A 17018-nucleotide genomic window follows, 5' to 3' on the forward strand; every position below is an offset into this window, starting at 1 on the left:
TGAGCCCAGCTTAATGGTAATTATTATTGCTCTCATGTACAGAGGAGAAAACTGATGCTCAGAAAGGTGGAGTGACAAATCCTTCTGAGCACTGGAGTTCCACCAAAACCTGCCAGGATACAAGGCCATGCCTTTCCACTCTTTCATTGTGCTCTTCTCCCCACCTGCTTCTGTGTCCTCTCAATCTAAAATTTACTATATCCAGTGAACCTCCACAGATTTGAAATCTATAATCTGTAATAACACTCAATATTCAGTAACTGTGAAGCAATCACATTGTACCAGGCCTCTGCTGTTCAGTGAAAACAGAAAAGCTAGTGAGAAAGTAGAGAAATAGGGATAATGTTCCTCCTCCCCATGGGCCACAACATGTGCAGACCTAGAAGGGGCTTTGATAAGAGCTAGCCGGGCAAAACGGTGCAACGTGGGGAAAACAGAACAAAGATATGAAGCAATAAATGAAATTCTAACAAACTGTCCTGAGGAGATACTAAAAAGACTATACCATTATGAAAAGCAAGTATAACCCTGAAACTTACAAGTCATAAAGGACAACTATCATAAACACCAGCATTCAGGGAATTTAGGGAATTAGTTCAGAACAAATAAAACAATAACTTTACTAGATTAGTGGTCAACAGATGAAAAATCATGTTGTAATAGGGCTTGAGGAAAGGTTTAGATCCATTTGTGAGTGAAAATCCAGAGCTTATTAAATGGAATAATAATAATTGGCAATACATTGTATCAGGCACTGTTGTAAGCACTTTTACATAAATCAACTCATTTAATCCTCAGGGCAACCCTATGGGACAGGCACTCGTATTATTCCTATTTTACAGATGGAGAAATTAAGGCCAGAAAAGTTAAGTAGATCTGTCCAAGATCATACAGCTGGTAAGTAGGCTAGAATTCTAAGCCAGAGGGCCTGGCTTTAGAGCCTATACTTGTAATCACTATTCTACACTGCCTCTCAAGGAAAGAAAGGGTTATTTACCCTTAATCTTTTGAAACCAGAGATTGATGCTACAAGGCCAACTAACAAACTTTCTGTGAGAGACAGAACACTGGCTCAGCCCCACACAACTCATCTCACATACGAACCAGGTTTGGGGGAATTATCCCAACAGTCCTTTCAATCCCACTCTGCTTTGACTGGAGAAACGGAAAACCAGACTGATGAAGACTTGAAAATGAAAGGACAAGCAACCACTAAAGAGAGTTGGTTCACTTAAAAAGTGGGCAGTTACAGCTCATTGTTAGGCAGAGACAGAATCTGGCATGAAGAGTTCAAGGTTTTCCCCCAGGCTGCCAGCACATTCTGATGCAATTCCATCTCTACCAGCTTTGGAAAGGAGGGCAAAGAAGAGGCAGAGTTGAAATTAAACAAGTGCTGGCCAAACCCCTTTAAAGGACCTTAGATCTTTTTCTACATGCACAGAGAGGGCAATTTTCAGAACCAAGGAATCCTTGGGCATGACAATGGCCCCAAGTGGCAAGATTTTTAGTACCAGTCACAGCACTAGCAAATTGAATATCCTATAAGAATCAGGAACTGAAGGTACCCTTTAATCCCACCCTGTGGGCATGCCTACATACCTAACACGTAACAGTTCAGAGAAACCCAGGCCCTGAGGAGCTTCAGCATTTCAGCAAACCAAGTGAGGTTAGACAAGAAAGGGGGGTCTCTCCTCTCAAGACACTTTCCAAACTCCAAAACCTCTGTCAGTAAGGCCAGATTCAGTTCAAGTTATTTCCTATGTTCTACAATCCAGATATCCTCTTCCTGAATCCTTCACACTGCTAAGAGAAGCTGGTCTGGGGAACACACTAACTTCTCTAAGAGCAATTCCTCTAACAGACTTAACACAAAGAATAAGTAAGTTCACCTTATTAGTGTTTCTTATAAGTAAGAAACCCTAAGTGGTGATCTTCCGCCTAGAAAGGAAGTGAAATACTAGTAAGCTGCTGAAAACTCTTAAAGGTGTTTCAAGGAGGTGAGAGATGAGTGATGAGCTCCCAAATTAAAACCATTTTCTGCTTCCTGGGTAAGCTGAACTAAACCTACACATGTACGGCTGACTAATGGAGTCACATACCAGGGTTCACTACAGGCTCAATCAGGCACGTGATTTGGAGGATGTTACAAACCCTTAATATCCATTTCTGCAAAATGGGGGCCAATAACCTGTACTTCATACAGGTTGTACTCAGCACTAAACAAGATAATAAACGTAATTTGGCCTCAGCATGCTAGCACATCCACAGTTCAATGTAAGGTCTCTCTTAGCCCCTTTCTCCTCACCCCACCCCACCTCACCTTTAGGCTATAAACCCCTTCAGAGGCCTTATCATCATCCAGTGCCTCCCGACAGCAGACGCACAGGCGTCAACACCGGTCCTCACGATCCCCTACTGGGGTGGGATTTGGCTGAACCTGTAGGTGGAAAGCTAGAGCGGAGCCCTTAGCCAATAAAACTAAACCCAGGGAAGCGAGGATAGATTCTCAGCCAAAAGCTTGGTGGCGTCTGTTGTTTACAGTGCGTCCCCTTCCTACCAGCGCACTGAGAGGATCCGAATATAGTATTTCCGACCCTCCAACTTGGCAAGGGTTACTAAAGACGAAGAGTCTGGCAGCCACTCCAGGAGGCTGAGGCTGTGGGGGAGTGGAAACCCTGATGGAGTCAGGCCCCTCCCCGGAGGGGACAGCCAGGAACGACCGAGCCTCTTGCCCCCTCTCCTCAAGCAGGGGCCCTCGCAGCTCCAGGCTGGGGGCTTCCCAAGGGTCCCGCCACTCTTCTCGCCAAGCTCAAGTGAAACCGAAGGTGCTGGCAGGCGGGAAGAGGGGGTCCCGCGGGCGCGGCCAAGCGCCAGATCCCAGGCTCCGGAGTGTGGTCAAAGAGGGGTCACCGGGGGAGGGGCCGGGCGGGGAGGACCTGCGGAGGGGCGGGGCTCGGGAGGGGGCAAGGAGCCGGGACCCCCCAGCTTCGGAGACTCCGGGTCCCTACCCGGCTCCCAACCGTATGCCGAGCGCCCCCTCCAGCCAGGGTCCCCGCCGCCACAGCGGAACAGTCCCACTCCCCTTACCTGGTTCGGCTGCTCTGCCTGCTCCGAGGACGCCATCTTTCTGAGGCCTGACTAATCTATCGCGGCTGGACGAGGTTTCTCCCAAGCGCCCTCGCTTTCGCTCTCCCGGCCAGACTAAGGTAGCCGGAACAGAGCCTGTCGATGGGGGGGGCGGACTTGGGCCAGAGGGTGGAACCCGGCTGTCCTGGTTCACCTCGCACTAATTTCCATTGTCTCTGCTTTAAAGGAAGATCCGAAATCTAAATCCTCTTTTGCATTGTTATATGTGTATTATTTTATTGAATTAAATCTCTACCCATCCCCACAGTGTCGTGGGGACTCGCTAAGTATTTAATAATGAATGAATGTGGAGAAACTTGGAAATTAATTCTTAGACATTCAGTTCGGTGCCAGTCATCGAGTACTTTCTATTTGCCAGGAACTTTGGTAGGCGCTAGAAATAAGCCCGGGCCGAACACACACACATCGTGGGGATAGGACTTGGATAACAGTGTGCAGGTCTTTTGGGAAAACACACTGGAAGGGGCTTTGGGGGGAGGAGAGGATTCTGTAAGAAACATAATTATTTTATAGTGGTTGAATTGTTAGATTTTAAACTAAATATGAAATTACATGAAAAAGGATGCATATAAGAACTATGAGCCAGCTCGTATTATAGTTGTGTTTTGCTCAATATGAAGTACTCAAAAGGGTTATCTTAAGTAACAATTCCTCCTACCAAACACTTTTAAATGCCTACCCTTTTCCTTAGATAGTATCTGATTTCCTCACCCACTTTTTTTAATAAACAAGGGACTGACTGAACGAATATGGGCAATTATTTCTAGTTTACATAAAATGCCCTCTTTTAAGAGGAACCTTTTTTATTCTTTTTAATTATTCTTTTTATCTTAAGTGTTAGTTTTTCAGGAGGAAAAAACAGACTTTTCCGTAAATAGCAGTATTAAAACAAGGATAATTTTTTTTTTTTTTTTTTTGAGACAAGAATCTTGCTCTGTTGCCCGGGCTAGAATGCCATGGCATCAGCCTAGCTCACAGCAACCTCAAACTCCTGGTCTCAAGCAATCATTCTGCCTCAGCCTCCGGAGTAGCCGGGACTACAGGCATGTGCCACCATGCACCATGCCTGGCTAATTTTTTTCTGTGTGTGTGTGTGTGTGTGTGTGTGTGTGTATATGTATATTCACATATATATATATATATATTTTTTTTTTTTTTTTGAGACAGAGTCTCGCTGTGTTGCCCGGGCTAGAGTGAGTGCCGTGGTGTCAGCCCAGCTCACAGCAACCTCAAATTCCTGGGCTTAAGCGATCCTACTGCCTCAGCCTCCCCAGTAGCTGGGACTACAGGCATGTGCCACCATGCCTGGCTAATTTTTTCTATATATATTTTTTAGTTGGCCAGATCATTTCTTTCTGTTTTTAGTAGAGGCGGGTCTCGCTCTTGCTCAGGCTGGTCTGGAACTCCTGACCTGGATCGATCCTCCCGCCTAGGCCTCCCAGCATGCTAGGATTACAGGCGTGAGCCACCGCACCCAGCCAAGGATAAACATTAATATGTTGTCAAGTAGCATCTGAACAATCGCAGCAGTACTGTGGTTCGCATTTCCCCTTTCCTCCCTGATTTGAGACCTTAATGTTTGCTCTATTTAAATAAAGCATTTTGTTCTGAGGCCCCAACCCAATTTGTACAGCTGAAGCGGGGAATGGAATGGGTGGAAATGTGTGGGTATCTTATGGTACTTTGTTGTGTTTTCATCAAGACTGAAAACTTGTCAGTTTTTAAAATTGACTTCTTTCAAATCAGCCTGCACATTGGGACATCTTACAAATCTTTTCAGGTTAGAAAAGGAAAACCAATTAACACACTGCAATGACAGACTGTTTTATTTAAGTACATTATGCATCCCATCAACACATATGCAAATAGGAGTGCTCTAAAAATTCAATGCGTGTGCTTCGTGACGCAAAATAAGTCCCTATTGACCTCCTTTGTAAACGTGCGACTTGCAACTCCTAAATATCAATACAATATAAAAACAAACTCCTCCTGAGCTGAATCCCGTGATATAATCGGCTTTGAATCCAGAGACTACAGTTCCCGGCACGCCTCGGGGTCGCACGTGATTGCCGGCTAGAACTACAACTCCCGGCGTGTCCCGGTCCCATGCGTGATTTGCTGCAGCAAGAACTACAACTCCCAGCAGGCCGCGGGAATGGGGGGGTCGAGTAGGAGGACAGCCGCACCTAGCTTCCCGCGACTTCCTGGAGTCAGTCGGGCTCCCACTTTGAAAAGGATGGAGGTGACTGGGAGCGCCGCCGGCGAGATCCGGAATCTAAAGCCGTGTCTACTGCGCCGCAACCACAGCCGCGAACAGCACGGCGTGGCCGCCTCCTGCCTGGAGGAGCTGAGGAGCAAGGGTTGGCAGGGGACCCGGGCGAGGGGCTGGGGGAGCCGGGGCGCGGGAGGATGTCCGGCGGGGCAAGGCGGGGTCTGGAGAGGCGACTGGGGGATTCTTGTAGCTCGGGTGGAGCCTGGGGAGAGAAATGGCCCACGTGGGTTTAGCGATTAATAGATTTCAGGTGCTTAAACGTAATTTATGTCGTGTGAGATGCATAGTGGTGGCACGATAGGAAGAAATGTGCCAATTAAGACAGATTTCGTTTAGGTCTGTTGCCTAAAATCACTTAGATATTGGACCAAACCTAGTCCAGTGTATTCCTGCCACTGCGGCTCACTAAAGTGGTACTGGGGCCCACTGCAGGGTAGGGGCGGGTTTGCACCGTCAGCTCTAGCAGGGACCTGTGCCATAAAGAGGGCGCTGCTACTCACCGTTCTTGGACGTCCAGACAAGGAACGTGAGTTGTGGGTGACTGAGATGACAGAAGTTCTGAGCCTGGCGCCATACTGTTACTAGCTGCTTGACCTTGCACTTAACCATCTCTCGACGCTCAGTCTTCTCCTGGGCAGACTGGATATAATACTCCCAGCCCCGCTTCAAAGGATTGTTGGGACTCTCAAATGAGGTGACATATTCGAGTGATTTGCAAATGTTATTAGCCTGTAGCAACAAATTGTTAATTGCAAAGAAGTTTTACCGGTTAGATGTGTGAGCCAGCCCCAGGCACTTCCTGTCAAGGTGTACAGTTCCTCCATCTCAGCATCAGTAAGCCCCAACAGATACCATATAGCAGTTTTTCAGAGACTTGGGAGCAACCAAAGCTTTATAAATGCTTTGGTGAGACAGATTTTTGCCATATAAATGTTTACATATTTTTTCCTGGCCTTAGGTTACTTCAATTTTAGTGCCATTTCAGAGTATTGGTTGGATGTACTTGGCACAGAGGCCTGTGTTCTTTGTAGCTCAGCCCACATAAGGCTTGCTATTCTATTTGGGTGGTAGATATCACTGCAGAGGGATATTTGTAGTAACCTATTTCTGCTTACTTTAGTCCTGTTAGCATTTTAGACACTGCCATCACTAAATGGGATGGTACAGACCTGCCCGAGAGAAAGCCTTTTGCCCAGTGATAATGAAAATGAAAAGCTACTGATAGAAGCTTCTGCTTTTCTTATACTTTCCTATAGGTTAGAAAAGGTGCAAAGGAAGATACTACAAGAACAAAAAGCATTTCCTTCTTTCTTTTTTTTATGTTTGTCACATAGGAGAACTTAAGGCTGGGCATAGTGGCTCACACCTGTAATCCCAGTGCGTTGGGAGGTTGAGACAGGAGGATTGCTTGAGGCCAGGAGTTCGAGATCAGCCTGGGCAACATAGCAAGATCTCATCTCTACAAAAAATTTTTTTAAAAACTTAGCTGGGCATGCTGGTGCGCACCTGTACTCCTAATTACTCAGAAGGCTAAGGCAGAAGGATCACTGGAGCTCAGTAGTTCAAGGTTGCGGTGAGCTGTGATCATGCCACTGTACTCCAGCCTGGGCAACAGAGGGAGACCCTGTCTCTAAAAACATAAGTAAATAAAAAATTTTTTGATTAAAACAACTAGGAGAATTTAAGATGAACACTGAATGAATGAGTGAATGAAAGATGGCTTATTGATAAGAAATCAAACCAGACTTTGGTTGGTTGTTTATTCAAGTAAAAACTCCAATGCCTCCTATACACTGGTGCAGAGTAGGTGTAGTGAACACATTTTTAGGAGCCAGACAGTGTGGGTTTAAATCCCACCTCTACCACTTACTAACTGTGTGATCTTGGATAAGTTACCTAACCTCACTGAGCCTTGGGTTCATCATCTGTAAAATGGGAATAATAATAGTACCTACCTTACAGGGTTGCTATGAGATTAAATGTTGTGTATGAGCACTTAGAACAGTACTGGGCACATGGTGTTATATTAGGGCTGGTATTTATGGTTGCTACTGTAGTTATTACTACAAACCAGGAATTCTGCTTGGCTCTAGAGGGATACATACTGAGAGTATAAGGATGGATATAATTTCTTTATGAATATTTGTCAGCTGCAAAATATTTTATTCTTCTCAGCCTGTGACATTCTGGCCATTGATAAGTCCCTGACACCAATCACCCTGGTCCTGGCAGAGGATGGCACCATAGTGGATGATGATGATTACTTCCTGTGCCTACCTTCTAATACTAAGTTTGTGGCATTGGCCAATAATGAGAAGTGGGCATACAACAATTCAGGTAAGAAACAGCAGCCATATATAAAATGGCCTACGCCATACAGCATCCATCATACTCATTTCATTGCAAAAGCAATTTGTTGCTGTTTGTCTAGCTTTTTAAACATTTATGTAGCAAACATTTACTGAGCACCTTCTATGTCGCAGACATGGTGCTGAGTCCTGGGGAGATACGGGCCCAGTTCTCAGCTAACTCACAGACTGACAACAACTAAATACAGCATGGCAGAGAGATCAGCACTGCAGGTGGGAGTTAGACTGCCTGGGTCTGAATCCTGTCTCTACCATTTACTAGCCAGGTGACTTTGTGCAAATTACATGACCTATCAGTGCCTTCTTGACATAACAACTATCGTACTTTTCTCCTAGGATTGTTGTAAGAACAATATAGTACATATCAAACCAGAGTTTCTCACTAATACTGTTGACATTTGGGGCAGGAGAATTCTTTGTTGCGGAAAGGCTGCTTTGTATGTTTAGGATGTTTAGCAGCATCCCTAGATGCCAGTACCATCCCCCACCCCAACTGTGACAACCAAGAATGACTCCAAATATTGTCAAATATCTCCCAGAGGGCAAAATCACTCCCATTTGAGAACCACTGATATGAAGCATTTAGATTTTAGCTGGCACACAGTAAGTCCTCAATGTTACCTGTCACTATCATCATCATCATCACTGGAGATACAAAAGGGGCTAACATTCATGATCAGGGATCAAAGAGCTAAAGAAGTGTCTTGAGAAAAGTCCATGAGCCACTAAATTGAGGAAATCACCTTTTAGCAATGGCTCTACCAGCACCCTTTGTACTCAGGCCCAAGGGACAGCAAATAGTGGCTACAGCTCCTCCAGTTAAGGAAGGGACCAATCCCCAAGCACCAGAGAAGTGGTGGTGAGAATGAATGTTTTTGTATACACAGATAGGACAAACCCAGACAAAAAGTAACCAAAAGGGAAGTGTGATAAGATCCTGGGTGTGTGTGACCATTCATTGGGTTTAAGTGGCTTCTTTCCGTAGAAGAACACAGAGCAGTTTCACACGTACATAAACTGAAGGAGGAAGAAGGAAACTTAAGGTCCTAGATGGGGATTGGCTTTCCTGTGAATCCTTGAGATAAGGTGCTTCCTTCACCACTGAAATATTTTTAAATGGTCAGTCAGAAGGATACAGACATCCTCAAGAGGTCTGTGTGTGTTGGGGGAAGAAGCGAAAATAGTACTTCAAATTACTCTGACCGTGTCTGGCATTTTCTCCCATTTATCAGATGGAGGTACAGCTTGGATTTCCCAAGAGTCCTTTGATGTAGATGAAACGGACAGTGGGACAGAGTTGAAATGGAAGAATGTGGCCAGACAGCTGAAAGAAGATCTATCCAGCATCATCCTCCTGTCAGAGGAGGAGCTCCAAGTAAGCCTCCTCCTCAACCCACAGCAACGCTCATCCTGCCTCTGCAGCGCCCGCTACCTTCTTGGCTTCTGTGAAGTCTTGCCATAGTAATTCCATCATTTCTTGATTTGTAATTTTTAAGTAATGCTCAAATTGCAACTAAGATTCCTCACTTTATAGTTCTCACCTAAAATAGTATTTTTTGGGCCAGGCACAGTGTGGCTCACGCCTGTAATCCTAGCACTCTGGGAGGCCGAGGCAGGAGAATTGCTTGAGGTTAGGAGTTCGAGACCAGCCTGAGCAAGAGCAAGACCCCGTCTCTACCAAAAATAGAAAAAAAATTAGCCGTGAGGCTGAGGCAGGAGGATCACTTAAACCCAGGAGTTTGAGGCTGCAGTGAGCTATGATGACACCTCTGCACTCTACCCAGGGCAACAGAGGGAGACCCTGTCTCAAAAAATAATAATAAATAAAATAGTAATTTTTCAGCCATTGCCATGTATCAGAATCCCCTGTAGATTTTTTTAACGCGGATGCCCAGCCCTACCCCAGACCTGTTTCAGTGGACGGTGGGGTTGAGGATGCACTGCTGAAGAACGTAGCATTGGAGTAGCTGGATTCAAATCCCAGCTCTATCACTCTGACTTTGAGCCAGCAGCTTAGCTTCTCTGCTTGTGTTTTCTCTTCAGTAAAAACTGGAATAAAAATATTATGTTTTTATTCAATAAACACTTACTGAGCCCCCGCCCTGTGCCTGGCATGGTTCTGTGTGCTAGGCGTACAGTGGCGAACAAGCCATTCCCAGTCTCTGCTGTGGTGGAACGTGCGTTCTACTGAGGGGGCAGACAAACAGGAAAGCATATCAGACAGGGTGGTATGCAGAGAGTGGTGGGGGCTACTCTAGACTGGGATTCCTCTTTGAGGAAGGGATTTTTGGTTATTTTTTAAACTTACTTATTTTGAAGAGTAATGCGAATATATTCATGTGGTTCAAAATCCAAGAGGTATGGAAGGATAGGTATACAGGTAGCCAAAACATGAAAACAACACAAACGTCCATCAACTGTTGAATGGATAAACAAAATGTAAATCCATAACAACGGGGGCCAGCGAGGTGGTTCACACCTGTAACCCTAGCACTCTGGATGCCAAGTCGGGAGGATCGCCTGAGCTCAGGAGTTCAAGACTAGCCTGAGCAAGAGTGAGACCCTGTTTCTACTAAAAATAGAAAATTTAGCTGGGTGTGATGGTGCACACTTGTAGTCCCAGCTACTCGGGAGACTAAAGCAAGAGGATTGCTTGAGCCCAGTAGTTTGAGGTTACAGTAAGCTGCAATGATGCCACTGTACTCTACCTAGGGCGAGAGAGGGAGACCTGTCGCAAAACAAAAATCCATACAATGGAATATTATATGGCCATTAAAAGTAATGGAATATTAATACATGCTACTACATGGATGAACCTTGAAAACATGCTAAGTGAAAAAAGACACGAAACCATGTATTTTATAATTGCATTTATGCGAAATAGAAAGTAGGTTAATGGTTGCCCAGGGTCGAGGGGGGTTAAGGAGAAACAGAGAGTTTCTTTTTAGGGTAATGATAATGTTATAAGATTGATTGTGGTGACAGTTGCTCAACTAAGTGAATATACTAAAAGCAATTAAATTGTATACTTTATATAGGCGAATTGTATAGTATGTGAATTATATCTTAATAAAGCTATTGAAGAAAAAGGACATACAGGAAAAGTCTGAGCCCTGCCCCAACCTCCCGGATCTCCCTTCCTGGAGACAGCCCATCAATTTCCCATTCCAGAGATATTATGTATACAAACAAATAAGCACATATTTTCTCCTCCCCTTCTTTACACAAATAGAGGCACATACATATCTGTGCTTCCGTTGTATATTAAAGAAATATTTGGACAGTACTCTAGATCAATATAGAAAAGGCATCCTTTTTCTTTTTTGCTACTGCATGTTGTTCCATTTCATACATACACCATGATTTTTTTAATGAGACCCATCCCCCATTGATGGACATCTGGGTTCTCATCAGTCTTGCTATTCTAGACAGTGCTGTTGTAAAAGCTCATACCAATGCCATTTTGCACCCATGCTTATCTGTAGAATAAATTCATAGAGGTATAATTGCCGAATTAAAGGGTACCTGCATTTAGCTGGGCATGGTGACATATGCCTGCAGTCCCAGCTACTCAGAAGGCTGAGGCAGTAGGATAGCTGGAGCCCAGGAGTTTGAATTCACTCTGGGCAACAGAGTGAGATGTCTCTAAAGAAAAAGGGAAAACAAAACAAAACAAAACAAAACAAAAGGGTTATGTGCATTTGATAAACACTAGCAGGTGCCCAAGAGGTGATGATTAAACTGAGAGCTGAAGAACAAGATGGAGCTTACATGGAAAGCTTGCAGCTAGCGTTCCAGGCAGAGGGATGGCAGGAGCAGCTTGATTTCCTTCTTTTTTTTAAGAAACAAAGTGAGGTCCCTTCCCATCCCAACAGACTAGCATATTATGATATATCCTTATAACATGAGCATAGCGGGCCTTACCAAAATAGGGACATCAGAATATGAGTTTGTCAGAGTTGAGTCCTGACAGCTAGGCTCCAGAGGGAAGCTTAGGACACTGAAAGAGCTTACAAGGCAGGCTACCCACCACAGGGACTGCGGGCCACGAGGACAGATGGGAGGGAAGGGAAGACCACAAGGATCATTTGCACGCAGTTGTGAGGATTCGAACTATGACTGCGATTCTTGGGAAGTCAGTTACCCTCTTTTGTTTCATTTTCTTCTGTAAAATGAGGGGAATACTAATACCAACCTCATGAGGTTCATGCCTCTTGAATTTTGAACCTTGTGAATATATTGATACTACCTGTTTAAAAATTTATGCAGTATAAAAGTTTAAAATAACTAGAAAGCCTTCTCCCTCAGAGGAGCCTTTCCCAATCTAGTACATGTGAGGTGTTCCTTCCTTCAGAGACTGAACATATTATTTAAAAGCTAAGTATAGGTTATTGTATTTTAAAAATAGAATCTTAAAGCCATGACCATGTATAATAATAATGCTTGCTGGGCACAGTGGCACATGCCTCTATTCCCAGTTACTTAGGAGGCTGAGAAGGGAGGATTGCTTAAGGCTAGGAGTTTGAGGCCAGCCTGGGCATGGTGGCAAGTGCCTGTAGTAAAGAAAATTTCAGGCCAGTATGGTGGTTCAAGCCATAATCCCAACACTTCAGGAGGCCAAGGCAGGAGGATTGCTTGAGGCCTGAGTTTGAGACCAGCCTGGGCAACATAGCAAGACCCCATCTCTACAAAAAATAAAATTAGCCAGGTGTGGTGATGGCACCTGTAGTCCCAGCTACTCGGGAGGATGAGGCAGGAGGATCACTTGAGCCCAGGAGTTCCAAGCTGCAGTAAGCTATGATTGCACCACTGTACTCCAGCCTGGGTGGCAGAGTGAGACTCTATAAAAAAATTTTTTTTCAAAAATAAAAATAAAAATGCTTAAGGTTAAAATCAGAGGAATTTTTGCTTAAAACAACTTTATAGTGATTCATTGAATAAATGGTAAGACTCCTCCTTTATATTTTGTACAGGTGGGTTTTTAAATACTGGGGTTTTCTTTTATTTTTAATGAGGCACCAAGGCATCATTTTCCCAATTTTAACACTAGAAGAAAGTTGGAAAAGTCACATGCTTCTCTCTTGACTCTCAACCAGCCATAGTACGTAACTTTGGGAAGTAGATGAAATGAGTCCTTGAGAATATTTAAGCGACAGAACACCATGTTTACAAAGCGCTTTTAGATTTCTTACAGGCTGTATTTGTTTGTCAGGTGCTCATCGATGTTCCATGTTCAGACCTGGCTCGGGAACTATGCCAAAGTTGTGCCACCATTCAGGGGCTCCAGAACACGCTCCAGCAGGTGCTTGACCAGAGAGAAGAAGCCCGTCAGTCCAAGCAGCTCCTGGAGCTTTACCTCCAGGCTTTGGAGAAGGAGGGCAGCATCTTGTCAAAGCACGAAGGTAGGACTCTCTCCTGGGGGAGTGACCCTGAGAACTCGGGGCCAGTGGAGTTTTCCCTTGAGAGAGGACCTCATGTTTGCGATGCAGTCAGAAACACTGAAGCCACATGGGATCTTGGAATGACATGTTTCTCTTTTGCCCAACTGATTACTCTGGCTGGTTGGTTATGTGGCTGTGTGATCATGTGGTGTGCTGATCTCTGTCTCGTGTCTCCTTTGCAGAGTCCAGAGCTGGCTTCAGTGAAGAGGTAGATGCAGTTGACACGGGTATCAGCGGAGAGATCTCCTCTGAAATTACACTGACGAGCCAGATCCTTACTGCACTGAAGGAGAAGCCTGCTCCAGAGCTGAGTTTATCTAGTCAGGATTTGGAGGTGGGCAAGAACCAGGGTCCCTGAACTGCAGAGAATGACGTGCCTTGGAGATGTAGGATTACCGTGCAGAGGCATGTATGGGATTTTTTTTCACCTCTGCAGACCTTGAATCATAGCTGCCAATTTGCCTATTGTATACCAAAGCATTTACAAACATCTCATTTAATCTAAATCAAAATGGCATTTAAAAAAATGAGCGCACTTCCTCAGATCATTAAACACTACCCTCTGGTCCAGAGTCAGTAGTGAAATGACTAAACTTGACAGGGAGGACTGGCAGGGCTCCATCTTCTGAGATGGCTTCTGCGTCTATCAGTGCTTAAAGATCCATAGTCAATCCTGAGGTCTGTACAATATCACCTGCAAAAGCAAACTTGAGGGTATCATTTGTGCTGGCCGTCTAAGACCAGGGAACTAGAAGCTTGATGAAGGGAACCCTCTGGGGTGGGTGTTACTAATTCTTTTCCTTGTCCTTGTCCCAAGTACCTCCATATTGTAGACAGAAGGGAAGGAAACTGTTGACGTGAGCTTGGCTAAATTTCCTGTAGGTGGAGGACTTTAGAGTTGTTCCAAGTAAACTTCTTTCCAAAGATCCTTTCCTGTTCGTATTGTATGGTAAGAAAAGGCACTTGACCATTTACTGTGAAAGAAAGCTGGCATTTCAGTGTTAAGAGATAATGTAAACTGATGTTGCCTAGTCACATTTCCCTAAAGAACATTATGAGAGGCAGGGCGCCCATAATCTCAGCACTTTGGCAGGCCAAGGACGGGAGGACTGCTTGAGGCCAGAAGTTCAAGACCAGCCTGGGCAAGATAGTGAGACCCCATCTCTACAAAAAAAATTGTAAAAATTAGCCAGATGCGGTGGCATGCACCTGTGGTCTGAACTGCTCAGGAGGCTGAGGCAGGAAGATTGCTTAAGCCCAGGAGATCAAAGCTGCAGTGAGCTGTGATCGTACCACTGCACTCCAGCCTAGACAATAGAGGACACTGTCTCTTAAAAAAATAAATAAATAAATAATTAGCTTTTAAAAACAAAAATCAAGAGAGCAGCAGGTAAGGAGCACAGAAGTTGTGGTTCTCAGTGGTTCTTATTCTTGCTGCAGTTGGTTACCAAAGAAGACCCCAGAGCACTGGCTGTTGCTTTGAACTGGGATATAAAGAAGACAGAAAATGTTCAACAGGCCTGTAACCAGGAGCTCGCCCTGCGCCTGCAGCAGATGCAGAGCTTGCATTCTCTCAGGAATATTTCAGCAAGGAAGAATTCACTACCTGGAGAACTGCAGAATCCTAAACGAGCCAGACAAGATCCCACATAGTTACAGCTGGAAATACACCAAGGAGAACCCTATGGCCTTGGTTTTTGTTATCTGTAAATACCTTCACCCTGGTGATTTTACTACCTACATACTACTCTACCCCCTGCCTTAGAGTATGTTCTGGATCAGGCTGGAAGGCTGGCTTTATGCTCCCTCCAGAAAAACTATTCCAGGTCTCAACGTGTCCTTCTACCAGTTTTGAATGATACAGCCGCACCAACAGTATCCCACCTCTTCTAATTACATATTCTTATGTTCCTTGTTTAAAAGTAATCGTCAAGGGCAATGAAAAGAAATCGTCATATTTTTGGACTCATTATCCTTATCCTAAAGATAGAACTGCAGAATTTTAAACACAGATAGAGGTATAAAAACTTACATAATAGAGTGTTGATTATGCCCATAAAGTTGTTTCTCAAGTTAATGAACTTTTTTTTTGTGTGTGTAAAGGCACATATTAAGTTTGCAGACCATAGGGACATACAGAGTCTACTTCACCATTTCTAATATCTAATTCAGTATTGTGAAATTATATCTGTTACCAGACCATAGGGACATACAGAGTCTACTTCACCATTTCTAATATCTAATTCAGTATTGTGAAATTATATCTGTTGCCACTGTGAAACTCTTTGGTTTTCTAATATGTTTTATCAGCAGGGGGTATGAAAAGTCATTAAAGTGGTTTCCATGCGATATGACTCCAAGCCTCTCTGGCTGCAAAGCAGAGCACTTCTGATTTGTTGCCTCCTGTTTCTGTACAAACTTGTTCTGCAGGTTTTGTAATCTACAATACACTCTTGCAGGGAAAAGATGATTAAATCGTTATCATTGACTTATTTGACTTTTTTTAATGCGTGCTTAGATGAAAATAGAATGCTATTAAGAGATAAATTGGGGTGTGGTGGCTCACGCCTGCAATCCTAGCACTCTGGGAGGCCGAGGTGGCCGGATCGTTTGACCTCAGGAGTTCGAGACTAGCCTAAGCAAGAGTGAGACCCCATCTCTACTAAAAAAAAAAAAAAAAAATAGAAAGAAATTAGCTGGACAACTAAAAATATACAGAAAAAATTAGCCAGGCATGGTAGCACATGCCTGTAGTCCCAGCTACTCAGGAGGCTGAGGCAGGAGGATTGCTTGAGCCCAGGAGTTTGAGGTTGCTGTGAGCTAGGCTGACGCCGAGGCACTCTACTCTGGGCAACAGAGTGAGACTCTGTCTCAAAAAAAAAAAAAAGATAAATTGGCTATTTATTATTAAGTAAAGAACTATAACAGTAAATCCTGGGGTGAAGATGGGGTACAAAAAACAATTAAAACAAAAAGAACTTCCTTCTATCATCATGTTCAAGGAGGGCTCAGATCTATTCAGTTTCTTTTTACTAATGTCTTACACTTGTTAGCCCCTGTACTTCCTTTTTTATAGCTTACTTTGAAAAATAAAAATAATTCTTTCTGCAGAAGAATGGGTTATTTATAAATAAAAAATAAAAATATAGCTTATTTTGGAAAACCTTCTGAGTTATCCTTAAATAGAAGCCATAGCTGATAACCTGCCCACACTCATACTTACAAGAGCGTCAGTATAATACCCTGAATTTAATATTTCAGAAGAAGCAAAAGGAAAATAATATCTAATATAATGGCATGTATATCACTGTCTGAACATGACCAAAGGCACATTGAGGCTGTCAGATGCTTTTACTTCCACATTGAATTACTGTGAACTTGACAAAGGCAGGCTGCCCTGGGTATGCAGTGATTGCTCAAATACCACAAGCAGCATTGCCCTTGGTGATGGGATTTCTCAGAACAGTAGTTCTGCACAAAATAACATCTACCCTTGATTTACAAAGTAGCTACATTCCTAGAAAATCCAGGGCACATTAAAACTGCAAAAAAATACTTTGTGCTTGGCCAGGCATGGTGGCTCACACCTATAATCCCAGCACTTTGGGAGGCCAAAATAGGAAGATGGCTTGAGGCCAGGAGTTTGGGAGCAGCCTGAGCAACATGGTTAGAACCCATCTCTACAAAAAATAGAAAAATTAGCCAGGCATGGTGGTGCATGCCTGTAGTCCTAGATATTCCGGAGGCTGAGGTAAGAGGATCGCTTGAGCCCAGGAGTTTGAGGTTGTA

At 44.0% G+C, this 17018-nt stretch overlaps 2 protein-coding genes across 4 annotated transcripts in view; one reads left to right on the forward strand and one right to left on the reverse strand.

Moving 5' to 3' along the window:
- PEX14 (peroxisomal biogenesis factor 14) overlaps positions 1 to 3200 on the reverse strand; it is a 128566-nt gene extending 125366 nt beyond the window's left edge. The window contains exon 1 of one of the 2 annotated variants that reach the window (XM_045546164.1): positions 3088 to 3200. In XM_045546164.1, the coding sequence (XP_045402120.1) occupies positions 3088 to 3123 (36 nt within the window). In that variant the 5' untranslated portion in view covers positions 3124 to 3200. Of the gene's footprint in view, positions 1 to 2320; positions 2891 to 3087 lie in introns of those variants that run through there. The other variant, XM_045546165.1, reaches the window with a different exon arrangement.
- A 2058-nt stretch (positions 3201 to 5258) lies between these two features.
- Positions 5259 to 15717, forward strand: DFFA (DNA fragmentation factor subunit alpha). 2 transcript variants are annotated; one of them, XM_045546167.1, is made up of 6 exons: positions 5259 to 5507; positions 7595 to 7756; positions 9021 to 9163; positions 13001 to 13190; positions 13412 to 13563; positions 14670 to 15717. In XM_045546167.1, the coding sequence occupies exons 1-6, from the start codon at positions 5303 to 5305 to the stop codon at positions 14880 to 14882; spliced, it is 1065 nt and encodes a 354-aa protein (XP_045402123.1). In that variant the 5' UTR covers positions 5259 to 5302; the 3' UTR covers positions 14883 to 15717. The 2 variants fall into 2 exon arrangements, with proteins under 2 accessions (XP_045402123.1, XP_045402124.1); XM_045546168.1 differs by having other exon boundaries at positions 13412 to 13634; positions 14670 to 14752.
- Positions 15718 to 17018: the final 1301 nt, after the last annotated feature.

The sequence above is a fragment of the Lemur catta genome, chromosome 3, assembly GCF_020740605.2.
Source record: "Lemur catta isolate mLemCat1 chromosome 3, mLemCat1.pri, whole genome shotgun sequence".
In the NCBI taxonomy this organism is placed as follows: domain Eukaryota; kingdom Metazoa; phylum Chordata; class Mammalia; order Primates; family Lemuridae; genus Lemur; species Lemur catta.